This window comes from Phaethon lepturus, unplaced genomic scaffold (genome assembly GCF_000687285.1).
Source record: "Phaethon lepturus isolate BGI_N335 unplaced genomic scaffold, ASM68728v1 scaffold10870, whole genome shotgun sequence".
Lineage (NCBI taxonomy): Eukaryota > Metazoa > Chordata > Aves > Phaethontiformes > Phaethontidae > Phaethon > Phaethon lepturus.
In genome coordinates, this window is record NW_010514047.1 from 1 (window position 1) to 27416 (window position 27416).

The 27416-nt window shown below is 36.3% G+C and overlaps 1 protein-coding gene across 1 annotated transcript in view; it reads left to right on the forward strand.

Moving 5' to 3' along the window:
* Positions 1 to 3518: 3518 nt before the first annotated feature.
* Positions 3519 to 27416, forward strand: part of DOCK3 (dedicator of cytokinesis 3) — a gene marked incomplete at both ends in the record, with an annotated part of 123551 nt that continues 99653 nt past the window's right edge. The window contains 3 exons of the mRNA XM_010291889.1: positions 3519 to 3603; positions 12138 to 12179; positions 13431 to 13585. Coding sequence (XP_010290191.1) covers positions 3519 to 3603; positions 12138 to 12179; positions 13431 to 13585 — 282 coding nt within the window. The remainder of the gene's footprint in view (positions 3604 to 12137; positions 12180 to 13430; positions 13586 to 27416) is intronic.

Sequence of the window (27416 nt, forward strand, 5' to 3'; positions counted from 1 at the left end):
GAGCAGTTCGTGAAGAACTGCAGCCTGTAGGGATGGCTCACATTGGAGAAGTCTGTGGAGGACTGTCTCCCGTGGTAGGGACCCTATGCTGGAGCAGGGCAGAGTGTGAGGAGTCCTCCACTGAGGAGGAAGGAGCGGCAGAGACAATGTGTAATGAACTGATCACAACCCCCATTCCCCGTCGCCCTGTGCTGCTGGTGTGGAGGAGGTAGAGAAATTGGGAGTGAAGTTAAGCCCAGGAAGAAGGGAGGGGTGGGAGGAAGGTGTTCTAAGATTTAGTTTTTATTTCTCATTATCCTACTCTGATTTGATTGGTATAAATTAAATTATTTTTCCCCAGGTTGAGTCTGTTTTACCTGTGATGGTAACTGGTGAGTCGTCTCTCCCTGCCCTTATCTTGACCCACGAGCCTTCCGTTATATTATCTCTTCCTTGTCCAGTTGAGGAGGGGAGTGATAGAGCGGCTTCGGTGAGCACCGGACGTCCATCCAGGGTCAACCCACCACAAATGTTCATCCCTTTCAGTATTAAAAATACTAGTATTTTTATTGGCTTGACTTCATATTACTTGAGAGAAAAGAATCTAGAGATTTGGGGTGGTAGATTCTGCTCCTCCCACCCACTCCCCAAAAAAAGAAAACCAACCCGAAAATTCTGAAGGCTTCTATATGGAAGAGGAAGAATATCTAAATGTCAGCTGTAGTTATCCCAGGCACATGCTATCAAGAGGTACTTGATAGTTTTGGGAATATTTTTGAAAGGCAGTTCAATGTTGAGGCAGAATGAAAAAGAAATTTGCTTGCAAAAGAAAGTATTGTGGAGAGAGGAACTGTCAAATAAACAAATCAGTACGTTATCTAATTTTTATGCATGCTATGTTTTGGAGAAATACTGCTTGGCAGCTGATGCTCTTCTATTCCCACAGTATTTGATAACAGAGAGTGAAAGTGGGCCACTGACTGTCATTGGCATTTCAAGCATCATGTTGTCAGTTCTTCACTAACAAAAAATAATTGATAGAAATTAAATGCATAAACCTGAACTATCATCCACACAATAAATGACAGCATGTTAGTACTAAAGCAAAAGACACCTTTATTTGCTGGGATTAACTATTGGGCAGGATTAACATAGTATTAGAGAATGAGAATCTTCGGGGCTGGAAATTCATGGTGTTAAGGGATTTAACTAAAAATAGGACATCAGCTAAGTTTCACAGGGATGTTACTGCAGTTGTGTTGAACATTATTAAGTAGAAGATAATACCTTTGTCATGTATTGAGTAATGAGTCCAACCACTGTTTGATCTCAGTTCTCTAGAGTTGAAATTGTGAGAATAGGACAGTATCAGGCTATGATTAGCTTTGGCAGTTTTTTCTGTAAAACCTTAATAGTGCTTTGGACCTCTAATGAAGTATTCTGTGGTTTTGGTAATGTTAATTAGGAAATAATTTGTTGATATCTGTGTGTTGAGAAATTTCTTTATTCATATACTTTAGGGGTGCGTATGTGTACACATACTGACTGATAGGGTGGTTTAGATATTCATATTCCGGAAAACTGCTGTGAATGAATATGATGACCATTAACTTTTTTTAAAAACTTTGAAGTGGACTCTTTTGATATTACCATTTTTATATGTCATTATATTTTTAGACTTTCTATTATAAATAGGCTCAAATGGCAGCTGCGGTTAAGGATTACCTAGTGCATTCTTATTTTAATCTTTTTTATTTGGTAAACAGATACAGTAACTTTTGTCTTTGCAGCTGTGTTTTTCAGATACAGGTCTTGTGCCATAACTTGTGTTTGATAGGTTTAATCAAAACAAAGTCTGTAAAAGGTGTATAACCACCACTTTCACAATTTAGCCTTCTTCTAAATATCTAGAAACTGATACTTGGCAGGAAAACTGTGTTAAAGAGGGAAAATCCTTCCTTTTTCCATTGAAAATATAATTAGTTTTGACAAAGAACTAGGAATGTGGAAATTCCAGTTTGTCAGTACAATGTTTTAATGGCAATAATAGTACTGCTTAACAGTTGTTTGCCAGCAAGTGGGCCATGGCTGAACTATATTTTAGATTTATATATGATGGTTTAAGGATATAATTAAAGAAGGAAAACCTGATTAAGCAAAGTTTCAAAATGAATTACGGAGTTGGCAAACTTAAGGGAAATGGTTAAAAGTACAGTGGTCAGCAAAGGTAATTGGGCTTCATACAAACCACTGGTTCTTCCTTGCTGTTGTTTTCAGTTAATTGCTCAGAAAGAGACACTTACCTGGAGCCTTCTGTTTATTGCACCATACAATTATTCTGTGGTACCTGAGAGGTTTTTTTCAAATAAAATTTTTCATTTGTCATCAGGAACAAGTCTGTGCAGAATGTTTCCCTGTCTGATTACAAAATTAAATTGACTTTCGCTTTTCTTTTATAGTTAGTGACAGAAAGAGTGCAAAGGTAGTCCATGAGGGCAGCTCTTCTGAATTTTTTTCCTTTAAGGCTATTAAAAATTTCAATATAAAATATCTGTAAATGTAATATCGAAGTTACACAAAATTAAAGTAGGAAAATGGTTCATTCATGTATTTCATTCATTTTACACCTAATGTGTGTGTCTAGAATAATTTTTATTGTAATTGTCAGAACACTTTATGCCTAAGAACCTGAAGATCTACAGACCAAAAGTTGGGTTTTGACACCTTTTAGGTTGTCTTGTTGTGCGGTCTACAATTATTAATTAATTGTTAATAGTTGTTAATTTATTTGTCTGGATGCAAAATAACGTATTCTGCCTGCTGCTCACAAGCAGCTGTGATCTGAACTGCCTTCCTTACTACAGAATTTCTTAACTAGTCATCCTCTTTGCACTGGTGTACTTTTTTAAAAATAATCTATATATTTCATTTAACCCACAATATTATTTCCGTTCAGAGTAATTAAAAGGGAATTTTTTTGTGTGCGTTACAAATACAGATTAAACTTCTTGTTGGTATTGCAGTTATTGTTTGTTATAAGAAAAAATATTATGTTTACCACTGCATAATGTTGGGGGTTAAGTTGCATGAGCACCAGGAATTTCAAAGCCGCTTCCGAAGGCGCAGTATCTCTTTGCACATTTGAACAGGGTTACTAATGGAACTTTTTCATTATGTAGTGAAGGAACCTACTCAAGTACTGCAGCAGAAACCAAAGTACTACCTTTATTTGCCTACTACATTTCCATGCATGAAATCATCATGTTCTGGATACTGCACCAATATACTGGCCAGAATCTTCAACTAGCATTAATTGCTCCACTGAAGTCAGGGAACAAAAAGTAACAAGTTCATAGTGGTTTTTTGTTTGATATTTGCATTTAATTCTTTAATTATCTGCTTAATGATTAACAATTGCAAAAAGGCTTCAATGGTTTAGTATTTCTTGTGTCACTGCCCTTAAGTAAGAACATGTAATAGATAATAGTGAACACTCTAATGTATTATACTTACCATTGTTCCTTCCTTCTCTTTTGCAGACATTTGGGCCTAGATTTAGTTCCTCGGAAGGACTTTGAGGTTGTGGATTCAGATCAGATCAGTGTTTCAGATCTTTATAAAATGGTAAGAAATCTGTGGGAGATACCTTTGAGTTTTCACTTTGGGAGGCAAAGAAGGGAAAAAAGATTTTATTCTTTACTGTTATGTATTTTCTTGATTAGAATACTGTCGTAAGCCAAATGTCTTTTTCGTTTACACCTTAAACATCAGGATAGTCTGTCTATGGCACCCTGAATTTAGTAAGGATGAACCAAATTTCTTTCAGAAATAGCATGCTAATATACATTTTAATTTAAATTTACAAAGTAACGTGGTATGAAAACTGGAGAAGGTAATTTTGAATGTTGTTTCTTCTTACAGTTTTCTTGTTTTTAAAATCCATTGTTTCAGAAGCAGCAAAAGAAGTTCTAAAACAACAGATCCATCATATACACCTAATGGGAATCCTTTTAAACTTTGGTCTTTGTTGCTAACATCAATATATTAGCACTAAATGAAGTAGCAATAATGTTTTTTCACTTATTTGTAGAATTAAAGAAAAATAGGGCTGGAAAATCTTAAAAGGTTATCCAGTCCATTCTCCTGCCTAATGTCAGGATCAACTGTCTCTGTCACTTCTGACAATTTCTTCTCTATTTCCAAAAATCACCAGTGGGTAAGACTCCACAGCCTGCCCAGGCAATCCTTTTGTGCAGTTCTCTGGTCTTACACTTTGGAAGTTCTATTAATGGTGGTCTTAGACATAGAGATTTCTTGCTGCAGGTTAAGCTTCACATCTTCTTGTCATGTCCACAAAGAAACAGATTACTCCTGCCTGTTTGCACCACCCTTTATGTACTTGAAGGCTTGTTAAGTCCCATTCAGTCTTCTCTTAGGCTAAAGAACCCTAAGTATCTTCTAGTTTTTCTTTATAGGTCAGGTTTTCTAAACCTATGGTTCCTGCATGTATTCTGCAGATATTATATAATCTGTAGTTTGCCACTGCCTTTTGCAAGTATACTGTTGAATTCTGTCAAATGGGAAATAATACAAAACCTTGGAAGCTCCAGAGGTTAGCTGCGGTAGTGTCTTGAAGAGGTCTATTCAACTTGAAAGCATCATGAGCCAGGCAGATGTCCTGGCAAATTATATTGATGTATAACGAAGAAGGCTAACAGATCGACATGCTTTTGGCTTACTTGATCGTAACTTCAAACGACAATTATTAACTTGCTGGGAAAAATAGAACTGCTTCCTGTTGTAGGATCTAGTGTTGATCAGCCTACTTCTTCCATTAATTAAAACTTCTCAAGCCTGGAGTCCCTCAACAGTTTGTGTGAGTCCAGAAAGTCCTTGAGAGACACTATTTGATTCTTTCTGGAGAGGCTGCAGATGAAGAATACTGAAGTGAAAAGTCTGCTTCTAGGAGTTGCATAGATAATAAACATCTTTGCCCTGTTTCAAAGAATTTTGAGCTCACAGGAAAAGGGGAGGAAGGAGGGATACCAGTGAACAAGTTAATTTAAGCACAACTAATCCCTGAACATTAAGGCCATCTCTGTTGTCTGGCAGTGTCCCTTAGAAAACATAGGTGGTGCATTTGAATAAGAATGTTAGGATTTTCAGGAAAAGTAGTTCAATTCCTTCATTGCAGTGAGTTCCAACTTCTGTCATTACTAGTCACTAGTCCAGTCATATTAGTACATAGCGAAGTTAAAGTTGTTTTAGAACTGTGAATTGTGCCATTAATGAACTGTAAAGCCACTGAAGCAAGTCACAATTTAACTGTATTTGGATTCTCCTCTGTTAGTAGGGTTATGCAATACAGTTAACTTTGTTTAGGATCATGATGTAACTGTAGGGGAGAAACAGCATGTAATGTTCAGAGGAAAGTGAATGCAGACCTTTCCCGAGATGCTACTTTGTTTAAAAAACAAACCACCAAACAAAAAACAAACAAACAAAAAAGAACCCGCAATTACTTCAATACAACTTTGTAGCTTAATATTTTCCAAGGAAAATAGTGTTTTTTCTACATAAATATTGTTAACAGTTTCACTCACTTCCAGTAAACATTTCGTTTACTATTTTAAAATGTTCTTTGGCTTTCAGCTATCTAAGATTAGGGAGTGATAGGTGGGGTTTTTTGATATGCAAGATGTACTTCTTCCTAAAATAAAGGCATGTTTTGTAAGCAAGCTGTATGCTGTTGCCATTTTGGGTTATTTGCATCATATAACAGTGGATTTAATGGAAAGAAATAAAAATTGTGTTACATAAGAAATATTGAAGTACATCACTCTATAGTACTAATTTTTACTGTTTGTTCCTGATTTGCCATAGACCAAGGAGAGTTTGGTCCTATTACAGAGTTGTTTTCCTTCAAATACAGTATGGAGATAAATCAGTACAAAATTAAATCAGTAATGAATCGGAGAATGCAAGATAAGTTGCTAACAGGATTGCTTTCTTATTCTGTGTTTCATTCTGCAGGCTTTTTTGCTCTGAGTACTTATAGTACAGCAAATAGGTAATATTTCATTGTCAGAGTAGTCTGATTATGTCACCCGTCTTAGTCCTGAAGAAAATGTCCAGAGCACAGTTTGCTGCTCAGATCCGTGCTGGTATCAGGACGTGACTATTAGTCAGTTCCCTCTTCACTGTTCCTTTAGTCTGTAGATTCAAGAAGACAGTGCTGTCTAATCACATCTAGTTCATAGTCAGAAGGCAATTTCAGGAATGAGAACAGCTGAAAAACTGTTATTTTTTTTAACTTAAATTTGGCAGAAATTGAAGGAGGAGGGTATTGGTGGCTTTTTGTTGGTGGAGAGTTTTTTTTATGTGGTTTTGGGTTTGTTTTTATTATTTAACAAAAACTAGGGAGAGAATCCTCCTTGCTCCTGGCAAAATACTTACTGGGTTCTCGACTGAGCAATGAGGTTTTACATTGTAAAATATCTTGCAGGAGTAATTGTGAGAGCCCAGTTGCTTTCTCATATTTGCAGGATTATAGAATGTTAAATGTAACATAGAAAACAGTCTCATGTTAGCAGAAAAATGAATGAGGTAACACATTAGACTTTCGTATCTGTGACAATAAATTCAGGTATTTTATACAGAGTCATTAGACTTAGCATTACTTTTCTTGATAAATTTTACATTTTTAGGTTCGAGCAACTTTTTTAGCTCTCATTTTCCATTGCGAAGTGTATTTGTCACTGCTGTATGACTGTTCTATTCATCTCTGTCAGAACTGCTGTGTGGTGAGGCCCTGTACATCCTCTTTTCCAGTTTACTCATTATGAAGCCCAATACTAGTGGTTTCAGGATGCACAGCATTTGTCAGAAATTGTTGCTTTAGTCCTGAAGGAAACCAAATTGCTCTTTCCTGATGACAATGTTTGTGATTTTTAACTAATATGATGGAACACTTTTTTAAAATGTACATTACATTTGAAATTGTGGGAAAATACGTTGTCAGAATTCTGCCACAGAGCTCAGTGCTGGAATTGCTGCTAGATTGAAGCTGTCATTTAGCAACATAAGCCCAGCAGAATGTCAGAAACGCTTGGATAGCACTTCTTAGTGAAAAGGTTTACAAGACACAAATGTCTGGAGGCATTTCAAAAATCAGAGATGTTCAAAACTGGAAATTAAATATGTTTTGCTTTTCTACAAATTTATTGATTTGTGTATGAGTTCAGGATAAATTTAAGAGGTGCAGGAAACGCACAACTATTGTCTGTGTAACTGCTAGGTCTTAGCCGTTTCTTTCAACTATCTGAAAAAAATATCACAAGTTTACCAGAATTCCTAATAAGTAGACAAGTTTCAAATTAATGCTGCCATCACCTCGTACTTGCTTACTGTTTATTCAGATGGAAAATGTGATCAGTAAGAATGAGTAGTTGTAAAACTTGAAAATAGAGACCTCAATTGCCTAAAACTCTTGATAGAAAAGGAAACCAACTGGACACAAACTGTGGAGGAAGTTCATGAAATCTCTTTGTGATTTTTGTTTGTTTAACAAAGTAGATTGTCAGAGGACAGATTTGTGTACCCTTGGTTCTAAACCCTAGTAAGTTGATTGAGAATATGAAGATAGAAAGCAGTTTGTTTGAGACTGATTTCGTAATTATAGGATCCGCCTATCAAGCATTGTTAGGAAAGGAAGGAAGAAGAAGAAGAACAGCAAAAACTAATATTGCTAGGTAAGATATTATGAGAAGCAAGTTTGATGGGAAGAAAGAGGTAAGAAGAATTTATAGGTCTTTCAGTAAATTAAAAACAAACCCACAACACCCACAGTAAGAGGCCAAGGTGAATAAATAAAGTATTCTTCATTGCCTTCAGTCACTAGAGTGAAAGAAAAGGAAATTAAGATTACCAAGAGCAAGTATAGAAGAACAGAAGTATAGAGAAGTAGAATAGCATAGCACAAATAGGTAAATAGAAAAATTAGAAAGGCAGTGGACAAATTAAGATATAAGAAGCAAATACTGTCAATTGTATCAAGAAACAGTTTTATATAAACAAACTGATAACAATTAGAAACTAAAGAAAAGTTTTTATACTGGAGGAAACCAATTGGCACATGATGCAAGAAAATAACATGGCATTTAACGTACTTTTCGCACCCCTCAAGCTCTAGTAAGGTGGTAAACTGTGTCAAATCAGTAATGATACCTGTGGAAAAGTGAAAGGAGTCACATCTGAACAGGGGGGTGAGGTGGGTTCATTAAGCAATTATCAGTTCCAGAGGATTTAGAGCTATATACGTTTCATTTGGGATGTCTAGACATATTGGTGATAACCATTGGAAAGATGGGTAAGGTTCCAGAATACGGGCAAAAGGCAAGCATACTTTACACCTTTAAAAAAGGTAATGGAGGAAGAGGAGCAGCTACAAATCATTCTCTCCCTGTAAAAAATGCTGGAACAGAAAAAAGTATCTAATTATTTACAATAAGGATACGAGTAATAGTGACTGTGAGCTTGTTCAGAAAAAGCAATGTTTAAAAGTTCCATTGTATTTCCAGAACATGAATGAGTCTAGTGGATAGAGAAAAAGCAACTGAATGCCATATTTAGATTTTCATAAAGATTTTAATAGTGTTTTTTTTTAATTTAAATTTTCCTAAGGTTGTTAGTTCTAAATGAAATTACTGTAAACACAAAGCTAATTAGAAAACCCCTACTTAAAAAAAATGGTGAAGAATGGTTGTCAATAACTTGGTTAAATAGGATCCATGAATCGGCTTAATTTCTTGTGGTTATCCTCCATTTTCTAGTGCTTCATGTTTCATTAATGACCGGATGATGAAATAGGGAGTATGCAAATACCACAAAGTTGGAAGTGGTAGTACATGGGAGGAAAGGATCAGAATTCAAAATAATGTGGACAAATTGAAGAAAGTATCTGAAAAGTGTAGGATACAAATGAGAATCATAAATGCCGGATTTTAACTTCTGCAGTCAGTTGTTGCTTCTGAAGTACGGGTTGGGATGCTACAAGCTTAGGTGGTTTTGTAGGTGAAGATTTGAGTACTGTAATGGAATCATGGGCTGAATAATTAATCTTTTCGTGTTTATGATGGATAAGACAAGAATCAGTGGGCCTAGGTTACAATGACAAGTATTCAGTTTAAGCATCAGAAAGCACTTTGAAGAAAGATATACCGAGATGGTTCGTCTTATCTATTATGTTTGTACAACCTTAACAGGCAACTGCCTTTTGGGAAAAATAAAGGTAAAACTGAATATTTTTTTTTTTTTTTTTTTTTAAAGAAAAAGAGAAAGGTGCATGATTTCTTAACAGTCCTATTTTTATATAACCTTACAAGGCTTTTCAGGTTGGAAAGTGGCTCAGGGGAGATATAGTCAAACTTCCTGCTCAATGCAAGGTCAATACTGAGTTTAGACCAGGCTGCTCAGAGCATTGTCCAGTTGGATCTTGAAATTCTTCAAGGAAAAAGATTGGCTTCCTGCTCTAATGCTTGACTGCTTTGATGGGGTCATTTTTTTTTCCCTTGTGTCAAGTCAGGATATCCCATGTTGTAGTTTATGACCACAGTATTTTTGTCCTCCTGCTGTGCAGCACTGTAAAGAGCCTGGCTGTGTCACCTTCATAACTTCCTAGTTATTGGAAGGCTGCCATCAGGTCACCTCTAAACCTTCTCTCCTCCAGACTAAAAAAGCTGCATTCCCTCTGTCTGTTCTCATACAGTGTGTGCTCCAGCTCCCAGCCGCTTTGGTGGTCCTTTGCTGAATAGCGTGCAGTATTTCAGATGTAGTTTACTGAATGCTGAGTAAAAAGGAATAAATGCTATTCTCAATCTACTGGGTACATTCCTGTTAATACAAACAGTAAATTGTTAAACATCCTTGCTGCCAGAGTGCTCTCCGGACTTAACATTTGGCTTGCTGTTTATCAGGACCCTGCCAGTCAATTCCCAGCCTATGCCATGGAAGGATTAGCCTGTCCCAGGTGCAGGACTTGCATTTGTCCTTCCTGTATTTTATAAGGTTCCTTTTAACCAGTTCCTCTGGATTGCCTAGATCATTCTGAATGGAGGCCTCTTCCTTGAATACATTGACTGCTGCCCCCAATTTAGGAATTTGTTAGACTGCATGAGTCTCAGGGTAGACCTCTGAAGAATACCTGCTATCAAACACTACCTTATGAGCCTGACAATCCAACTGTTGGGGTTTTTTTATCAGTAGTTAGCCCACCCATCCAGGTGTAACTTCACAACTTTGGTACAAGGATGCAGTGGAAGACTGTGGTGAAGGCCTTGCTGAACTCAAGATAGACAACAGCCGCTAGTCTTCCCTCATCTACAAATCTGGTCATTTCACTCTAGAGGGCTAGCTTGATCAAGCATGATTTACCGTTGGTAAATCCATATTGGCTATTTTCAGTCACCCTGTCCTTCATCTACCCAAATATGGCTTCCAAGAGAACATGTACACTTTGGGGCACTTTGCCTAGCAAGAGTCAAAGGTATGTAAAATTAACTCAGTCAGTGGTTGTCTGTATTGCAATAGCGTGGTCCCGAAGCATAAAAGCAGACAGTTAGTGAAATCTAATATTTTGATTGTGAGAAATTTAAAACCTGATTTTTGGCGACAGGTTTACCTAAATGTGCGCTCTGTAAGCAGCTGTGTTCACTGGGGAAAGGGTAGCTCTTTGGACCACCTCTCAGAATTCTCTTGCTTGAGTTTATCTCCCACTTTCTTATTTGGATTTAGAGATTAATTGTAGTCAAAAGAAGCCAGGATACCTTGAGCAGCTTAAATAACTGGTCTTTTCTATGCTGGCTGATTCTGGATGGTCGCAGGTGACAAAAAAGATTAAATAGGCAACTCGGCCACATAAAATTAGAGGACTTTAACATTCAGAAGACACTGCAATAGACAAACAGTAGAGCTGGAGGTCATTATTTCTTTTGTTGACAGTGTGAAAGAGGACATTTTTATAACTGTATGTAAACAGATGTCAAGATATGCCATTTAACTTTATATCTTCTTGGTTTAGCCTCGTTATGAAGATTCTCTCTCCTTTTGTGGTAAAAGTCATATTTTTGTTCTGTGTGAAAGATAGTGTCACAGTTTGGAAAAAGTATTGCTGAATACATTTTGTGGACTAACTTTTACTTCTGCACCTACAAGGTTTTCAACAGATCATGCTGTTCCTGCTACAGAGTGTGTATGTTTGGTCAGAGTAAGATGTTGGCTATGTAATAAAACAATAGAGGTGGGGGTGAATGAAGAGAATGTTTATTAACGTGTGGTAGTGTTAATGTTAGTATTTCAGTTCAAAGTGCCAATGTTAAGATGCGTATGTGTAGAACAAGCATGGCAGAATCATTAATGAGATGGGTTTTAAAGCTCTCTGAAACCTTTTCAATTTGGATTAGTATTTAAATCTCTCTTTGGAGATTAAATTGATTCAGTGAGACTTGCAGTCCATTTTCTGATTATAACATCTTCTAGCATAAGGGGCTTTAAATACAGGATCATCCTCAAAGTTCTGTTTTGGAGATGTAGCTCTTTATACTGATGCTTCTTTACAGGTGTTGGCCAGCTGAAATTGTAGAAGAGTCTAACCATTTATCAGGATTTCATTTTCTGATCAGAGCAAAAATTTTAAACGAGGTCTAAAGCCCGTCTAGATGTCTGTGCCTTTTTTAACAAATGCACCTTTTCATAGACAACATACTGGTAGATGAGGATTAGTGGTGAGCTATGCCCCCATTTAGCTTGAGAACACACAAGATTATACAGTGTAAGTAGATGGACTGTTGAAAAAGAAATGTTTTTACAGTGTTGGAAATTGTCTAGCTTGTGACAGCCGCTTGTGTTAAAAGCTAAGGTAAATTAGCTTAAATTCACCTGTAAATTCAAGTAGTTAGGCTAAGAAATGCCTTAACTGAGAAAAGCCTTTAGGAAGGCTAGTGGCCTTGTTAGTGATGATATACTGTGAAAAAAGGCTGTGAAAAGTTGGTAATAATCTTGAACAGTCATATTTTAAAATTGTTGTTCTAATGCTACACAGAGATAATGTAAATATTTTGTACTTTCAGAGGTTTAAATTTTACTATTTTGTATCTCCACAGCATTTGTCAAGTAGACACAGTGTCCAACAAAGCACATCACAGGTAAATATTGTCTACGTATGAATTTTTCTTGTCTTTAAGTGTTTGGTATTGTATGCAAAGGAATGATGGAGATTATTGGGTAAGTCCCCTTCCTCAGAAGATCCCCAAGTAATTAACTTACTACGCTCCTTCTTCAACTTCCACTTAGGCCTCTCTTCCTTAGCTCTAACTGTTGTTCTTTAAAGATCGACTTCTGCAGTGATTTCAAAAGCCTCAGTCTGCCCCTGTGATCTTCTTTTCACCTGTTAAGGCATGGCTTAGTAGGGTTCTGTTTCACATCTCCTTTCTGTAATCCTTTCCTGGTCATGGAATCTTGGTCTAATCTTTCCAGGAGAACTGTGCTTCCAGAGGTACTAATCTTTAAAGGATGAGAATTTACTTGGATTTAATTTAAAATTCAGAACAAAATTTATTTTAAGCTCTATTTTTTTTTAACCTAGTAAAAACCTAGGTTTTGAAAGCCTGAAAATGTTAAAATTTTCTTTGCTAGTATGTACCTCTCTACACATTCAGAGGAGACGAGCCTAGTGAATTTAGGATATTCATGCAACCTGTTTATTAAGATCAACACACGATGGATACAAAGGGCTATAAAAATTAAAGAATAATTTTATTTCTAATTATACTTGTTGTTTCCCATCCCAATTTTCACTGTTGTAAATAGGTCTTGATATACTGAGTCAAAATGTAAACCATTCTGTCATTTGACTTCATTGGTTTCTCTTGTTCTAACAGTCAACTATTGTTAAGATTTCTTTTTCTTATACCTGCAGGGCATGTTAGCCCAAAAAGCCTGCTTCTAAATGACCTCCATAAATGAACTTCAGCTGTTGAAAAGAAATAATGTAACAAATGTTATTCTTCAAAATGGTTTGAAGTCCATCTGCTTTAAATGGAAATCAAGAACCACCCTAGCACCATCTTATCACAGTTCATTTTCATACCAGAATCCAGACAATATTTGAGAAATAGGATTGGGTTGGTTTACTTGATAAAAATAGATTTCAAATGCATAAACCATTTATCTCATATTTACATGGTTATTTTGGTATCTCAAACTATTCAAATTAAAAGTTGAAAAAATAGAGGAAGAAAACTTAATCTGGCCTGTATCTCTAAGGTAGAATATATTTGAGATTAAGTTTTTACTTGATGGAGAAAAGAGAGCAGAATCTCAGCTAGAAGTATGAAGTCGGTCACGTGTCTTTTATTTGTGAAGAACTAAAAATCATTTTCATTGTTTTTAATCAGGTGGATACAATTCGCCAGCGTCATGGGGAAGCTTGCCGCATGCCAGTGCCTCATCACTTCTTCCTCAGCCTAAAGAGCTTCACCTACAATACAATTGGAGAAGACACAGATGTCTTTTTTTCTTTGTATGATGTTCGAGAAGGCAAGCAGATCAGGTAGGCCTGTATCAAATAACCAAAAGGCTTCCTAGGAAAAAAATAATGAACAAAGCAAATACATTGGAGAAAAACATGTGAGCTATTCTTGTGACACAACTGGAACGTGAAAGCTGATAAGTCAGAAGTTGACAGCCCTGCAATGTGTACACGAGAATACCGGTAAAGCTAATTATTGCATATAAAATTTAGTGCTTGCATATAAGCAAAGCATTAAAGGCATAGAATAGTTGAATTTTGTTTAGGTTTCTGACTTTGCCTCCATGCATTACTGAAGGTCTTAGTGTTTAGTAGCTGCCTTCTTATGGCTCTTGTTTAAGAAATACTAATAATGGCAGGGCCACACTGTATGACTGTTTTGAAGAGGACTGCTGCATGTTTGGGTGATGAATTGAGGCTCTTGAACTCTCATCCACTCCTTGCCGTACAGGCATGTTACAGTATAGCTTGTTTTCATTACTCTGTTGCTATCAATATAAAGTATTCATACTCATCCGTATGTCTAGGCCGGACAACTGTGCTGCTCAGTATGTACTAATGTTAGCAAATATGAAATGTGCTCTGTTTTTCTTTTATGAGCATGTGTTTTGAAAACATCGGAATATGTAGGAGAGTATTGCAACATATGCATTGTGTCTCAGAAATTAAGTAAGTGTAGCTTGGTCTGATCTAAAGTTACAGCATGTTCGTGGGGGGTTTTTTGAGTTTTGATTAAGGCATGTCCTGACAGTTGGCACAGACCATGTTTGCTACCATGGTCAAACTATCCTAGTTTTCAGCAAATGAGATTTAGATTTGTTCCAAACTGAGGAATGAGCCCCCAAAATGTTCTTTCCTCTCTTTGGAAGAACATTACCGTGTGAATAATGTTCATCTAAGAAGGTTCAGAGTAAAGTGATAACAGTTTTGTACCTCTTCAGAATGCATCCCACTAAAAAAGTGGTCTATATTAGAAAGCTCTAATGACTTGATTTTGCCTTATGTTGGCCACCGTTTTGTTAGGCAACTTAAAGATCATTTTGCAGAACATAGCAAGAATACCTAATCTGATACTACATCATGTTTCTTTCACCCCCACTAGTGAGAAATGCTTGTTTTGGTGTGGTTAAGAGGGCATGCCTATAATTCCTCTATTGAGAGAATTAACAGAACATAGCTGTTAAGAAAGAAAGGTACAAATGGCAAAACTAAACAAAAAAATACATGCAGCTAATTAGTTCATACTAGAAAGCAGTAAAATATCAAATTATTTAGATGAGGAAAGCTGCAGGGAAGAGGAAGGGACAAGCTGCTGCTGTGACTGTGGGAAGGCATCAGAAATTGCTTCAAAAGGATATTAATTGTCTTTGGCTGCAGTTTGCATGTGAGTGGGAAAGCCTTAAGAAGGAGTTTTGCCAATGATTTAAAAAAAAAAAAAAAATTGTAATGCGAAAAAGTACAAAGAGTGGTCCAGGCAGATTTAAATCTATATAATAACGCTTTCATGTGCAAATAGTTGTTATTACTTAGGTCTTCATATTATGCATGAGTAATCTGCTGCAGTGAAACCAGCATGATTTTTATATTTTCGTACATTCCAAAGAGGGGTGGGGAAGACGTGTGTAATGAGGCTGAGCGCCGTTTTAGAAAAGAAACTTAAAACCAGAGAACAGACAAACACACTGCTACAAATTTAGAATGATGTTTTTATATCTACTTTAAAAGATATAACAGTTTCTTTCTTCTTCTGTATGCCTCAGGAAATAGTACATTAAGATAGAAAAAGAAGCAAATCTTCTGCATGCTGCATTCCAAATGAAAAGGACAAATTGACTTTTCTGAAATGGTTTTGAGCTTGATAAATTTCTTACCCAAACAGTTCACACTGGAGGTTGACTGGCTTTCAGTGTGAGCGCTTTGGACATATAGTAGATTACAAACCTCATTGAACCTGTTGGTTGCAAGAGTTATCTCCCAGCCAGGTTAAGTGAAGAATCAGTGAAAGTTCCACTGTTTTTCAAGAGCTGAAGTAATAGCATGTACCAATTATGGCTTAGCAATCAGAAGGCTGGAGCAGGAGCTGAAATACAGTTTGAGATGTATTCCCAGGTTCTGAATACAAATATGGTACTGTACCCTGTTTAATGGTTTGTGCTGTCTAAAAATGAGAAGCAGACAAAAGATGACAGTGGGGAGATACGGATAGCAAGAACAACAATGCTGCTATCAGAGGGGTAAGATATAGAGGTAAAAAAAGGAGAAAGTGACTTAATTTTTACTCTGACAATTATAAAAAGAAATTTTTATAAGTAAATAGAACTGGATCAATGAATGTCTGACAGAACTTGTTTCAGCCCACAACAGAAACTACCTGTCAATTTGAGTATTAGATAATGGCTCAGACCAAAAGGGATGAAAGTCTATTTATATCTTTTAAAGTATTTGGTATTTTTTTTTTGTTGCAAATAGTGTCCCGTATTTTTACATACAAAAGACATTAGCCTAGTGCAAGAACTTTGTTACTAAACTTTAATACCTTGGTGCGTTTGCCATGTGGAAGTTAGCTGAAAAAATTGATCTAGCTTTGATTACAGCCAATGGGGAAGTAAAGCCCTGTTGTGAGAAGTACCTTGGGATGAATGATCATGAAATGCAGCAGTTCATAGCAACTAGAAAAGGAAAGAAAGAAAATGTTAACGTAAAGATGGTGAACTTCAATAAGGCAGGTGTCAATAAACATCAAAAAAAGAGGTAAATGATATGGAGGAAAGAAATTTGAGAGTTGTCAGTTTCTTAGCAATACTGTTGAAGAACACAAAAGCAAATTGTATCAATATGAAGGGAAGATTAAATATACGTCAACAACAGAAAGTCTGTGTCAGGTATTCTTTGGTGAAATGGAGTCTGGAAGGAAATATAAAAACAGGAGAAACTGATGAAATTGCACAAACATGGATGGGAAGAGACAGAACCTTGTAGGAAAAAAGCAATTAGCAAAGGACTTCAAGAACAAAAAAGAATAATTGTATAATGCTTTAGCAGCAAAATTTTTTTTTACAAAATCAAGAAATAACTAATCAGATTAAAGGGGACATTAAGCTATTGGCCAATCTTACCAAGGTAGCTGGAGTATTTATTAGCTATTTTGCCTCAATCTCCCTAAGAAGGTCAGCTGCAATCAGATGGCAAATGCAAAAAGTTCTGGAACAAATAAACTATTTATTAGCACTTAGAAGCTAACAAGACAGTAAGTAAAAGTCAGCATAGATTTGTCAAGCACAAGTCACATCAGAGCAAACTAATTTTGTTCTATTATATGGGAATGTACCTCATGCCTCAACAGAAGAGTAGCATTAAACTTGATATGGTAAAGTGAGGAGATACAGACTAGATGAAACTACTGTAAAGGGGCTGGAAAACTGGTGAAAAAACTGATCCAGAGCATTATCTGTGCTGGTAGGATGCCATGAATAAGGTGCTTTTTTTTTTTTTTTTTTTTAACCCAAACATTTTTTTCAGCATTATTTTGGTGGGCAGAAATAAACTACATTCAGTAAAGCAGTGAGGTTTAGCTGTCTTTACTATAGCTCTTTTTTACTAATAAATGCATAAAATTATGCATAACTTCAACAATTACACATTTAAAAGCATGATCCAAATTTTGCTGAAAATCAACTTGAAGAATCATGAAGAATGAAACAGGATAAATATCAGTATGATTTTTTTTTCTTTATAAAATTTATGTTTTGACATATAAAGGTCTTTTATTCTGATTGCATCTTAAACCAGAATAGATGTTTCTACCACTATTTTACCAGTAACCCTATTTTACTCCATTGAAGCTTAAAAGTTTCTTGTTATCTAGAAATATCCTTAATTATGGGGAGTGAATAGAAGAAAAAAATAATCTGATGTGATCTAATTTGAAAAACTTGGGCCTAATCAGAAACCATATATGGAAAATAGTGTTGTGCATGTTTCTGCGTGTAACTCCTCCATCTGCCTACTTACTGTTATAATAATTTATTATTATTATTATAACAGGCATTTACCATGCCTGTTATAATAATAATAAATCTCCTCATGACTGGAGATTTTAGAAGATGTATTAAGTATCTATAGGTAGTGTTGATAGCTGTGACAGAGGAAGTCCATGTGTACATTTCTCATACAGAATACACTCAAGACCTTTTTGTTGTGAGACCAGATTTGCTCTTGCAGTGTCTGTAGAAAGCATATGTTTGCTGATGATCTCCTGTCTTTAATACACAGCATTATGAGAAGGCCTTGCAATCTTTCAACTGGTCTGTTGAATCAGAATGCAGCACTACCGGGGTTTTTTATATGTCTGTCTGTTCCTTTCTGCATAGTGTCTTGCTGTCTGTTTATCTTGGTATTGCATTCTATGGAGTACAAGGATGGCCCTTTCCAATATGCAGACAGTCAAGCAGATGCATCAGATTAGCTACGTGGGAGAAATAAGAATTTGCCTGGGCAAGCAGAGGCAGAATTAGAAAAGCAAAAGCTCAACTGGACTTGAATGTGGAGTGGGAGATGAAAGGATCTACACACACACATATGCACACACGGCTTCTGTAGGTACATTGGCAGCAAATGGAAGACAAAGGAAAACATGGCCCAAATGCTTAGCGGGGCAGTATATGATGAGGAAAAGGTAACCAAGAACATTGGCTGTTATAAGTAATGAATATTTATAACTTAATTGTAGCAGTAGCAACAGGTGGCTGTAAGTATTTTTAGATGTAAATTTGCAGTGGAGATTGGCAGCTAAGAACATTTACAATGACATAGTAATGAAACTCTTAAGATTGTCATTGATGTTGTTTTATTTGTAATGTGTGCATGCAGACAGACATTGAAAGGACATTCTGTGGTTTGCATTGTGCAGTACTCAAAAGTTTAGTTGCTCCTAATTTGCTGCTCTTGTGCCATCTGCCTTGTAATCAACTCCTCATTTACAAGATCACATACTCACCATAATGTACACTGTATTTTCTCCTTCCTGCTTATATGACTCTTTATTATTAACATTTATTATTCCATGCTGTTTAATTAAAAAATCTATGTAACTATTTTTGCAATGTCTTCATGGAATTATCTTCATTTTGGTTTTGGATACAAAGAAACAGAGGAATTCCTTAGCAATTTGTCAGAATATTGCATTCTTCAATTCATGTATAACCAAGTTACCCAGAAGTGATAACATAGAACGAATTAAGAAAGTACGTATGGATAGGTGGATGTTACTCAGTTAAGAACTGCTTTCTCTTCTATTTTGTGCTATTGTAGTGTTTCTCTGTGTGATCCTCCCAACATGTCTTGTTAAGAGAATGATAGAATTATATTCTGTGAAATATTGAAGGTACAGTGTGTTTAAAAAGCCTATGTTATAGACATGCAACCTACAGCTAGAAAAGTTTAAAGGTAATGCAAATGTACTCTGGAAATATTACTCAAGGAAACATGAAGGATGGGAAGTACAGTAATACACGCTTCCCAGGTTATCTTGTAGTGCCTCAAGAAACATGTGAGAGAGCTTACTTAAGCTAAAAGTTAAGCAAAAAAAAAAAGGGGGGAAGCAGTAGAAAAAAATACGTTAATTTTCGTTCTGCTGTTTTGCCTTGGGAAGATAGCAGAGAAGAGGAAGGAGGAATATCCTAACCAAAGATATTCCTATCAGAAATTAAGGTTCCACTTTATCCAAAGAAAGGTGGAAGCCAGCTGAGATGCTGACAAAGCCAAGGGGAATACTTGGTACAATCTTCACGGTGCATTCTGTGGTCCTGTATTATTGTAACTTTTTCAGTACTGCAGATGTTTTTAAGTAAGCATGTTATTTTATCCACAAGCTCTATCTAGGTAAAAATGATTGTTAGTGATCAGAATCCAAACTTGTCTCACCCAAAACCATGGCAGATATTTAAAACTAGAGTACTTAGCATTTTTAGTGGCTGTCTTGTTCCTCAGCACTTTGTTAGCAGGGCATGTAGGGCGAATAGAGCATTCATCCAAAGAAGCTGTGGAAACTGAGGAATTGGGAGGAGGAGAAACCTCTGGCATATGCAGTATGGTAGTAGTAAGTCTACACTCAAAGGTCACTAGGGAATTTGCATTATATCCAACTCCCTGTTTTATCACATAAAAAGACAAGTTTAGGTTTGTCAATTTTTCTTGCACCTTTTTTCCTGTTGAGAATCCTTAGGATGCTCTGATTCCGGAAATAATCATCAAGAAGTCTTCAAAGCATATATTGTTATCTGACTTGGTATATGAGAATTCTTCTGAAGATTAAGAGTTTGGATTCAGATGTCTATGGCTGAACTGGAAGCCTATCTGTATCACTCTCCAGCAACACCGAGTTTGTTCTAATAAGTGCAATTCTCCATTAAATAAGAAGGGTCAAATAACTTTACAAAAGGCACCACTTTCACCTATCCATCTAAGTATTTTCTGGCTGCTAACTATGCCTTGGATGTTTTTCAGTGCTATAGACAAGGCAAAACAAAATGGGTGTATCTTCTACTGAAATGCAATTGGAACAATGCTTATCAAATAAAAGATACTAAAAAAAAAAAAATAACCATGTACATTGACATACCTTATATGGGGCCTGTCCTCATAACAGAATAAGAAAAATCCAGGATGAACGGGTAGAAAACTGGAAAAAAAATCAAGTGTTGGCAAGGACTAATGTCTGTTCCTCGTGTGAGGATACGCATAGATGCATCATGTAGATCTTGTCTTCTGTGTGTTTCCATATGACTTTGTTTGACAGTTTTGTAGTGTCTAGGCAGTTTTGAAGGAATTTATGAATGCTCTCAGTTAGAGATGGGGGGAAGAGTTAACTTTTTATGGAGAAGTAGAGAAATAAATGCACTTGTAAGTGCAGAACCACATGTTCCTTCTGCTTAGGTACTTCCCAGCTGACCTCTTAATGCATGGGAAGTTTCTGGGGATCATAGATGATGATCAGGTTTAAAGGGCATATATAAAACTATATCCTGGTGACGCGGTTATCTTGCAGTACAATGAAATGGGAGGAAAGATGCTGCATAGTCGTTGACCTTGAAAGTTATGACTAGTTCTCATGTATGCAAATTCCCACACTTCTGGAGGGTGTCTCATTTCCATAATGCTTCTCTGAGTGCACTAGTACAGAGCACAATATTCTACCCACTGATTTTTCTCATATTTCCTTTTTCTAATTTTGTTTCTCCAGTTATCTCAATAGTTATCTAAGATTTTCACCTTCCAACATTTATCTTCTTGTTCTCTCCAAGCATTCCTTTTATTTCCTTTTGCAGGCATCCATCCTTCAGTAATTTACTGTTAAGTTTATTTTTTTCTTCATATCTTTATTCTTCCTCTACGTCAGTATAAGACGAACATCCAGATGGAATTAGTAGAATTTCTTTCTCTGATTATAATTTAAAATAATTAGATTTGGAAAATAAAATACTCATCTTTTTTTAAGGGAGAAGAGAAAAAAAAAACTAGTGTGATTGAAATCATTCATGAGCACCAATTTGTGGGAGTGTGAAGCACTGCAATGAGGGGAATGTAGGAAAAGAACAGTAACAGTGTAGTACTTTAGGTGGTTATTATCTTGGACTGATTAGCATTTCACAGCTTTGTTTTCTTTCTTTAGCATAACTAAATTGTGTCTTTGGGCTTTATCTAAAGGACATTATGCTGTATAACTGTAACCTTACACAATGAGCACATACCATGTTATGATATTTTTTCTTACTGCTTAAATGATAAATGTAGACATGAATGGACACAGTGTGCTCAGACCTCAGATATGGGGGCAGGCTCTGATTTGCTACGAAGACATGTTTGCTGTAATTTAAGATGCCTGTCCAAAATTTTGTATTCAAATACTGTGTACTACCAGAGTATGCTTTGTTCTTTTACACTAGGGGTTGATGTCCTGATACACATCATAAGTGTAAGTCATTTGCACTGGAATGTAAGGAAAGAGACAGGAAATGCTCATGCAAAAAACAATCAGGAGGTATGGAATTAAAAAAAAAAAAAAGGAATGACAAAAGACATCTGCCTTGCTCCCTTCTCTCTCCCCTTTAAAATAAACAAATAAACCCAAAGATATATATTAGCATAAGTGGTGTGTGGTCTGTATTATATAGTAGACAAGATTGAATTATTATAATGATCCCATCTGCTCTTAAAATTAATCTGTTAGCTAGAAGTCTTTTCCTACTATATTATATCAACTGGTAGTTTCCTAGCAGCATCATGATGGAAGCTGATCTTTACTAGAGATTGCAATTAGGAAAAGGTGTGTTGGCAGAATATTTTCCTCCCAAAGATTCTACCTTAGAATTCCAAATTTCAGTGTTCCTCTTTGCCTAGCATAAGACACAGGATGGAGAAGCATGTGTCTGCTTTGAGGCAAGACTTTATCCTTCAGTGGTTAATTTATAACTGCTTGTAGCTTTTCTAATGCAAATCAATATTTATTGGGTAGGCGCAGTATAGAGAAAGTCCTTTTGAAGTTCATGAAGCAGCTTCATTGCCTCATTCTTTTCTCTTTCTTCTTTGATTCTTACCTCAGAGTATGTGGAGATATTAACAAGGTTAACATCTAGCCCTTTATAAAGCATCTCATTATGTTTTGTTGAGATGTATTTTCATGTTCTTTTCCTTCATATTGAAGGATAAAATTGTAATCCGTTCTTTCTCAGCAGACGGATAGGTAAAACACGTGCAGAAATGTGAGAAAACAAAGACCCACAGTGATGTTAAAATACTAGACATGCAGAAGCGCATCTTTTACCCAGCTGCCAATTTTCAATACAGTGGTAGGAATTTGGTAATTTTGAAACATCCGTTTCTGTCTTAAAATGGAAAAGCAGTAGGCAAAATGAGAGAAAACACAACCTTGCTCTTTAATGCTACTGGTATAGGTGATTTGGAAAGATGTTTTATGTGGAAATGTTCTGAATTTGTGGGTGGATGTTGGGGAGAATATGAGTAATACAGTCTTATCTCCAGAATTTAGCACCCTTGACAAAGCAGACCTTAGGAGAGAAATATGAATTGCAAACATAATTATGGACTAAAAAAAAAGCTGTTAATCTGTATCATGATAGTTGGATTTAGCTGTTCTAAACTCATCTAACAAAATTATCTGCCCCTTTTTTCAAGGTTGAATCAAAAAATTTTAAGTGACAATGTTTTGTCGTTAGTACTACTTTACAGTTGCCTATGGGCGGTATCTGCAGGAGAAATGTAGATAATGATTTCCCATTTGTAACTCATCACATGATCTTGAGATACTTTTCAACCAAATTATTTTACGTGATAAAAATTAGCAGGCAAATATATAAAGTTTAAGATGTTAAAGGTGTAAAAAGTATTAGAGAACAATGTGATGATTATTTTAAATGTATGGTCTCCTTGGCCTTATAAACAGGTTAACTTCCACTGCACGTTCAAAGTGGTTTTGGTTTGACCAGTGTGCATGTATGCTACAGGAAGAAAATGAAGAGTTTTCTCAGGCCACTACTCACGTGTACAGTCTTGTCCTATAAACTTCCATTACTTCTCTTAGGTGTAATTGAATTGATAGAGGTCACAGTGCTGCCTTTTTTGAGCAGGCTGTAAAAAGAAAATGTTTGTGACAGTGCTTAGATAGCATAGAATAAAATTCACCACTTTGAAACACTGGATTTAGAAAAGATGTATTTGTAGGGGAATTGATTTTCACTTTTTCCCGAGTAGGAGTTTTCTCTAACACAGTATCCCAATTTCAGATGTCAGAATACAAATCTGTATGCCAAGTTGCTGAAGGTAACCTAGACAAATTTGACAGGAATCTTCATCTCTTTGTGTATTTATTGATGACAGTTAGCTCCATGGTTCTCATCATCATTTAGTCATATTTTCTTGACTTTAACTGTCAATAGGAATGTATATCGGCTGCTCAAAAATGTTAGCAAGAACAGTGTAGCTAAAATTACATCACGTTTACACATTTCTTCCTGAATACTTTTCTTGTAACAGTTTCTAATGTAGACTATTACCATCGTCTGGAACTTTCATTTTAAACACTAAGCAGACTTCTGAAAAAGTGGTGGCAACTCTTCCACAAGTTCTGTCTCAGTTAGGGGCTTGAGTCCTCCCAGAGCTCTAATGTGGAGGATCCGCACGCTTAATGGGAGACGACCGGTACAGAGCAACTCTACATGCTCCAAACCAGCGTTGTAGAAACTGTATGTTCTAGAGATCAGATGCTGCTTGGGTAGAGGGAGGCGTAGCAGCTGAGAATGGCAAAGGGAAAGATACGGACAGGTGAAGAATAAACAAAGATAAGTATTAATAAGGTCAGAAAAAGGGAAGACAGGATCACTAGGTAGATTAATATGGTTGAAGTTGAATAGCTGAAAAAAGAGATTAAGTTAATGTGGAAAGGTCCATATCAAAAGCTGTGGCAAAAAAGTCTGGCTGCGTTCTCTCCGGGAGTATGGAACTCACTTTAAGATCCCTTTTTCTACGTTGCTTCTCTCTTGAGGTAATAGCTCTGGGAGTGCTGTGACAATGTGCGTGTATTTATTCCCTCTTAATTGCTTTAAAATTTTATCATGCTCCACTATTGCCAGTTGCTATGTTAGGAAGCAGAAAATTATATTTTACTTTTATTGTGCAATTACATGCTAAAGTTTCCATCGTTATGTTTTTAATAGCAGCCTTCTCATAGTTATTTTAAAACAGAAAAGTTACCTCATTCACTGTCACTATAATGATCTGTCTACTGGGAAAAAATGACTTTGTATCGTTTAGAAATATTTCTTTAATATTCGGAGAATTTTCCTAGGGATTAGGCTTACCAACTAATGAGGTTTTTCTTCTGCTTAGTCATGGAAAAAAAATACATCTTTCTAATTTTTACCTCTCTTCTAGCAATCTGATCTGTTGGGGTAGCTAATCCCCCATCAGTTCCTCCTATACTTTAGTTGATTGTGTTCTTAATATTTCAAGGAAAGTATTTTTCTGACTTCTGTGCAATAGATAATTCATAGCACTAGTAACAAGGAGGATATCCGTTCTTGATTCTGCTCAGGATGAACTCCCTTAAAAACATCACCCAGGAAGCAAACGTTAAGGAATATTGCTATCCAAAGCAATGGCCCTTGTTCTGGTCACTACTTAAACATGGAAACTATGTGGGTCTCTGGAGACATATGGCAGGGGGGCAAAAAGTCTTTCTGATCTATAAAACTTTTAGAAAATACAAGTTTGACCTTCGCTGGAGACTGTTATAACCAATGGAGTATTTTATAAAGTGTTTTTTTGTGTGTGTAGACTGTTTAAAAAGGGCGAAGGAGGAGTAAAGCCTTTTCATTTTCTCTTCCAGTTGCTTCAGCTGACTTTCACTTCTTAGATCTCTCTCCCAAGCCTACATTTGCTTGGTTTTCCTATTTATCCCCTTTCTCGTTAGTAATATATATTTGAAAGCAACTATTACTGTCTGGTTTTGTGTATGAAAGTTGCTGTAGAGACGTGAGTGGTGTTATTAGAGTTGTTAATTATTTCCTGTAAAATTACTAATATGAAGCTATTATAAACCAGGAGCTTTTACAAAAATCAGTCTTATTTCATATCTCCTGCCACCACCACGCTGCTTCCCCAAAAAATTTTTTTTCAGGTTGGGGATCAGATATAGCATATCAATAGGCAGGGATACAGATTTTTCTACAGGGCTATTTCGAGTTTCTAGTTGTTAACAGGAAGAAATTAATCAGTTGCAGGTATTTGAAGGTCCTCTTCCCTTTTCCTGCTCAGAAAGAACAAAAATATGTCATGAACGCATACAGCTGCAGATTTTGCTGTCTTGGCTGGCAGGGTGCAAATAGATGTTAAAATGTTTAGGTGAACTTCGTAGCTCAGAGAAAGCTCAATTACAAGTAATTTTCTGGCTGCAGGAAGGCCCAGTGTAATGAATACTACTCTTCATACTTCCTGTTGAGCTCTTTCTGTTGCAAAATTCACTGTCAAAAAACAGTTCTGTGTTTCCAACTGAAATTGTCATGTACAAAGCCAAGTAATGGGGATATGTGGTTTGTAGAGCAAGAATTATACGAGACAACTGCTGTATTAGACCAGAGAACCGTTAGCTTTTCTCAGGTTAGAGATGGTGATAAAATACTTATTCTCTAAAATACGTGTAATCCAAAATTAGAAGTCTTCCCTACAGTTATGGTCAAAGCATTTCACACATACCACCTGGCAGGGTTGCTCTGGCTTTCTTTTCATTAGTTAAAGTCACGATCCTTGGCAAGAACTTAAGGAATCACACTATATGATTAAAGTCTTTTTTTTTGAAAGTAGAAACTTTTTCTAGCTAAAGGAGAGGATTCTTTTCAGGAACACAAATATGTACCTTTCATGATGTAAATAACAAAAAAATGCTAATGCCAGTGTCAAATGTTCAAGTGTGGCAGACTCACGAGAACCCAAGGAGAATGTAATTGATGCTTGGCCACATTTCTCCTGCAGGCTTTAATACTGTTTTTAACATTGTCATAGTTTTTTCTTGAATGTGGTAGAAAGAAATGACAGGTACTTATTTTCACTGTTTTCTGTTTCTATGGAAACCCAGGGTTTGCAGTAACAGTCTTACTGTAAGCTCTGTAATCCTCCCCTGGGGCTTCTAACCAATGTGGTAACTTAATAATTCATGAGCCTTAAGCCTGAATTTGCTGGGAAGCACACCGCGTTGCTTGGAGCCGTTTTCTCAGAGCCAGATTAATTTCCCTCACAGATTTGGAGTTCTTTTCTCTAAGATGTCTTTATAAAATACACTGCATAAACCAATACAGTGTACTTTTCTTCACTTGTTTTTGAAACGGGTTATTGCAAATCATCAGGATAGGGCAGCTCATGAAAGAACCTCCCTCTCCGCCTTAAAAAAAAGAAAAGGGGAGGGAAAAGCCAAACACACCCCATGAGCAACTTGCTTGAAAAGGAAGATTTTTAAGTAGTCCATGAATCATTGTTCAGACAATATGCAAACTGAAAGTTCAGCAGAGGTGATCTTTCTGTCTCAGGGGTTTGGGAGTGGCCTCTGTTGGTGGGGGCTCAAATATGGCTGTGCGATGGGATCTAGTATATGCTGTTGGGTTACGTTATAAATGGGAATTGAGTTCGTCGCAGACATGGTGTCATTCTGTACATATGCTCTGACTTACTCTCACACTTAAACTGAGAACTGAAGACTCATTCTGTGGAGCATGGGGAGATTTTATTATTAGGTCAGTCTTACAGCAGCTGTAAGGACTTTGATATTTTTCCAAGAGGATGAACAAAAATTAGCAAGTCTGAAAGGTAAACATGATTAACGTTATTAAGAAAATAAACTTGAAAAGCTTTTTACAGAGGATACTCCCAAATGGACTGCAAACAAATTGCTTAATCATCTCAAGCGTTCTGCCTTTTAAAGCACAATGGCAATATGTAAATGCATTCTGAAATATTTCACAAAAAGGAAACTTTATTAAAAATATTTGCAATCTTTCCACTCTTAGGAGGAGCCAAAATTATTTACTGTTTGATGATAACTTTACTTTTCCATTTCTTCATGTACTTACATAGGTGTCACAAACAATTGTACTTCATTAGAAACCCTTTCTGTTATTTTATCTTACAAGAGAAAAATCAACCCGGTATTTATGACTGTAGGAAATGACTGAAATGTTGATATACACACATGCTTTCTTCATGAACATGAGACCATCTGGGTGAAATAAGAATTCAGAAGTCCTGACATGGAAATTGTTTCCTTTTTAGAAAGTTTCTACAGGTTGTT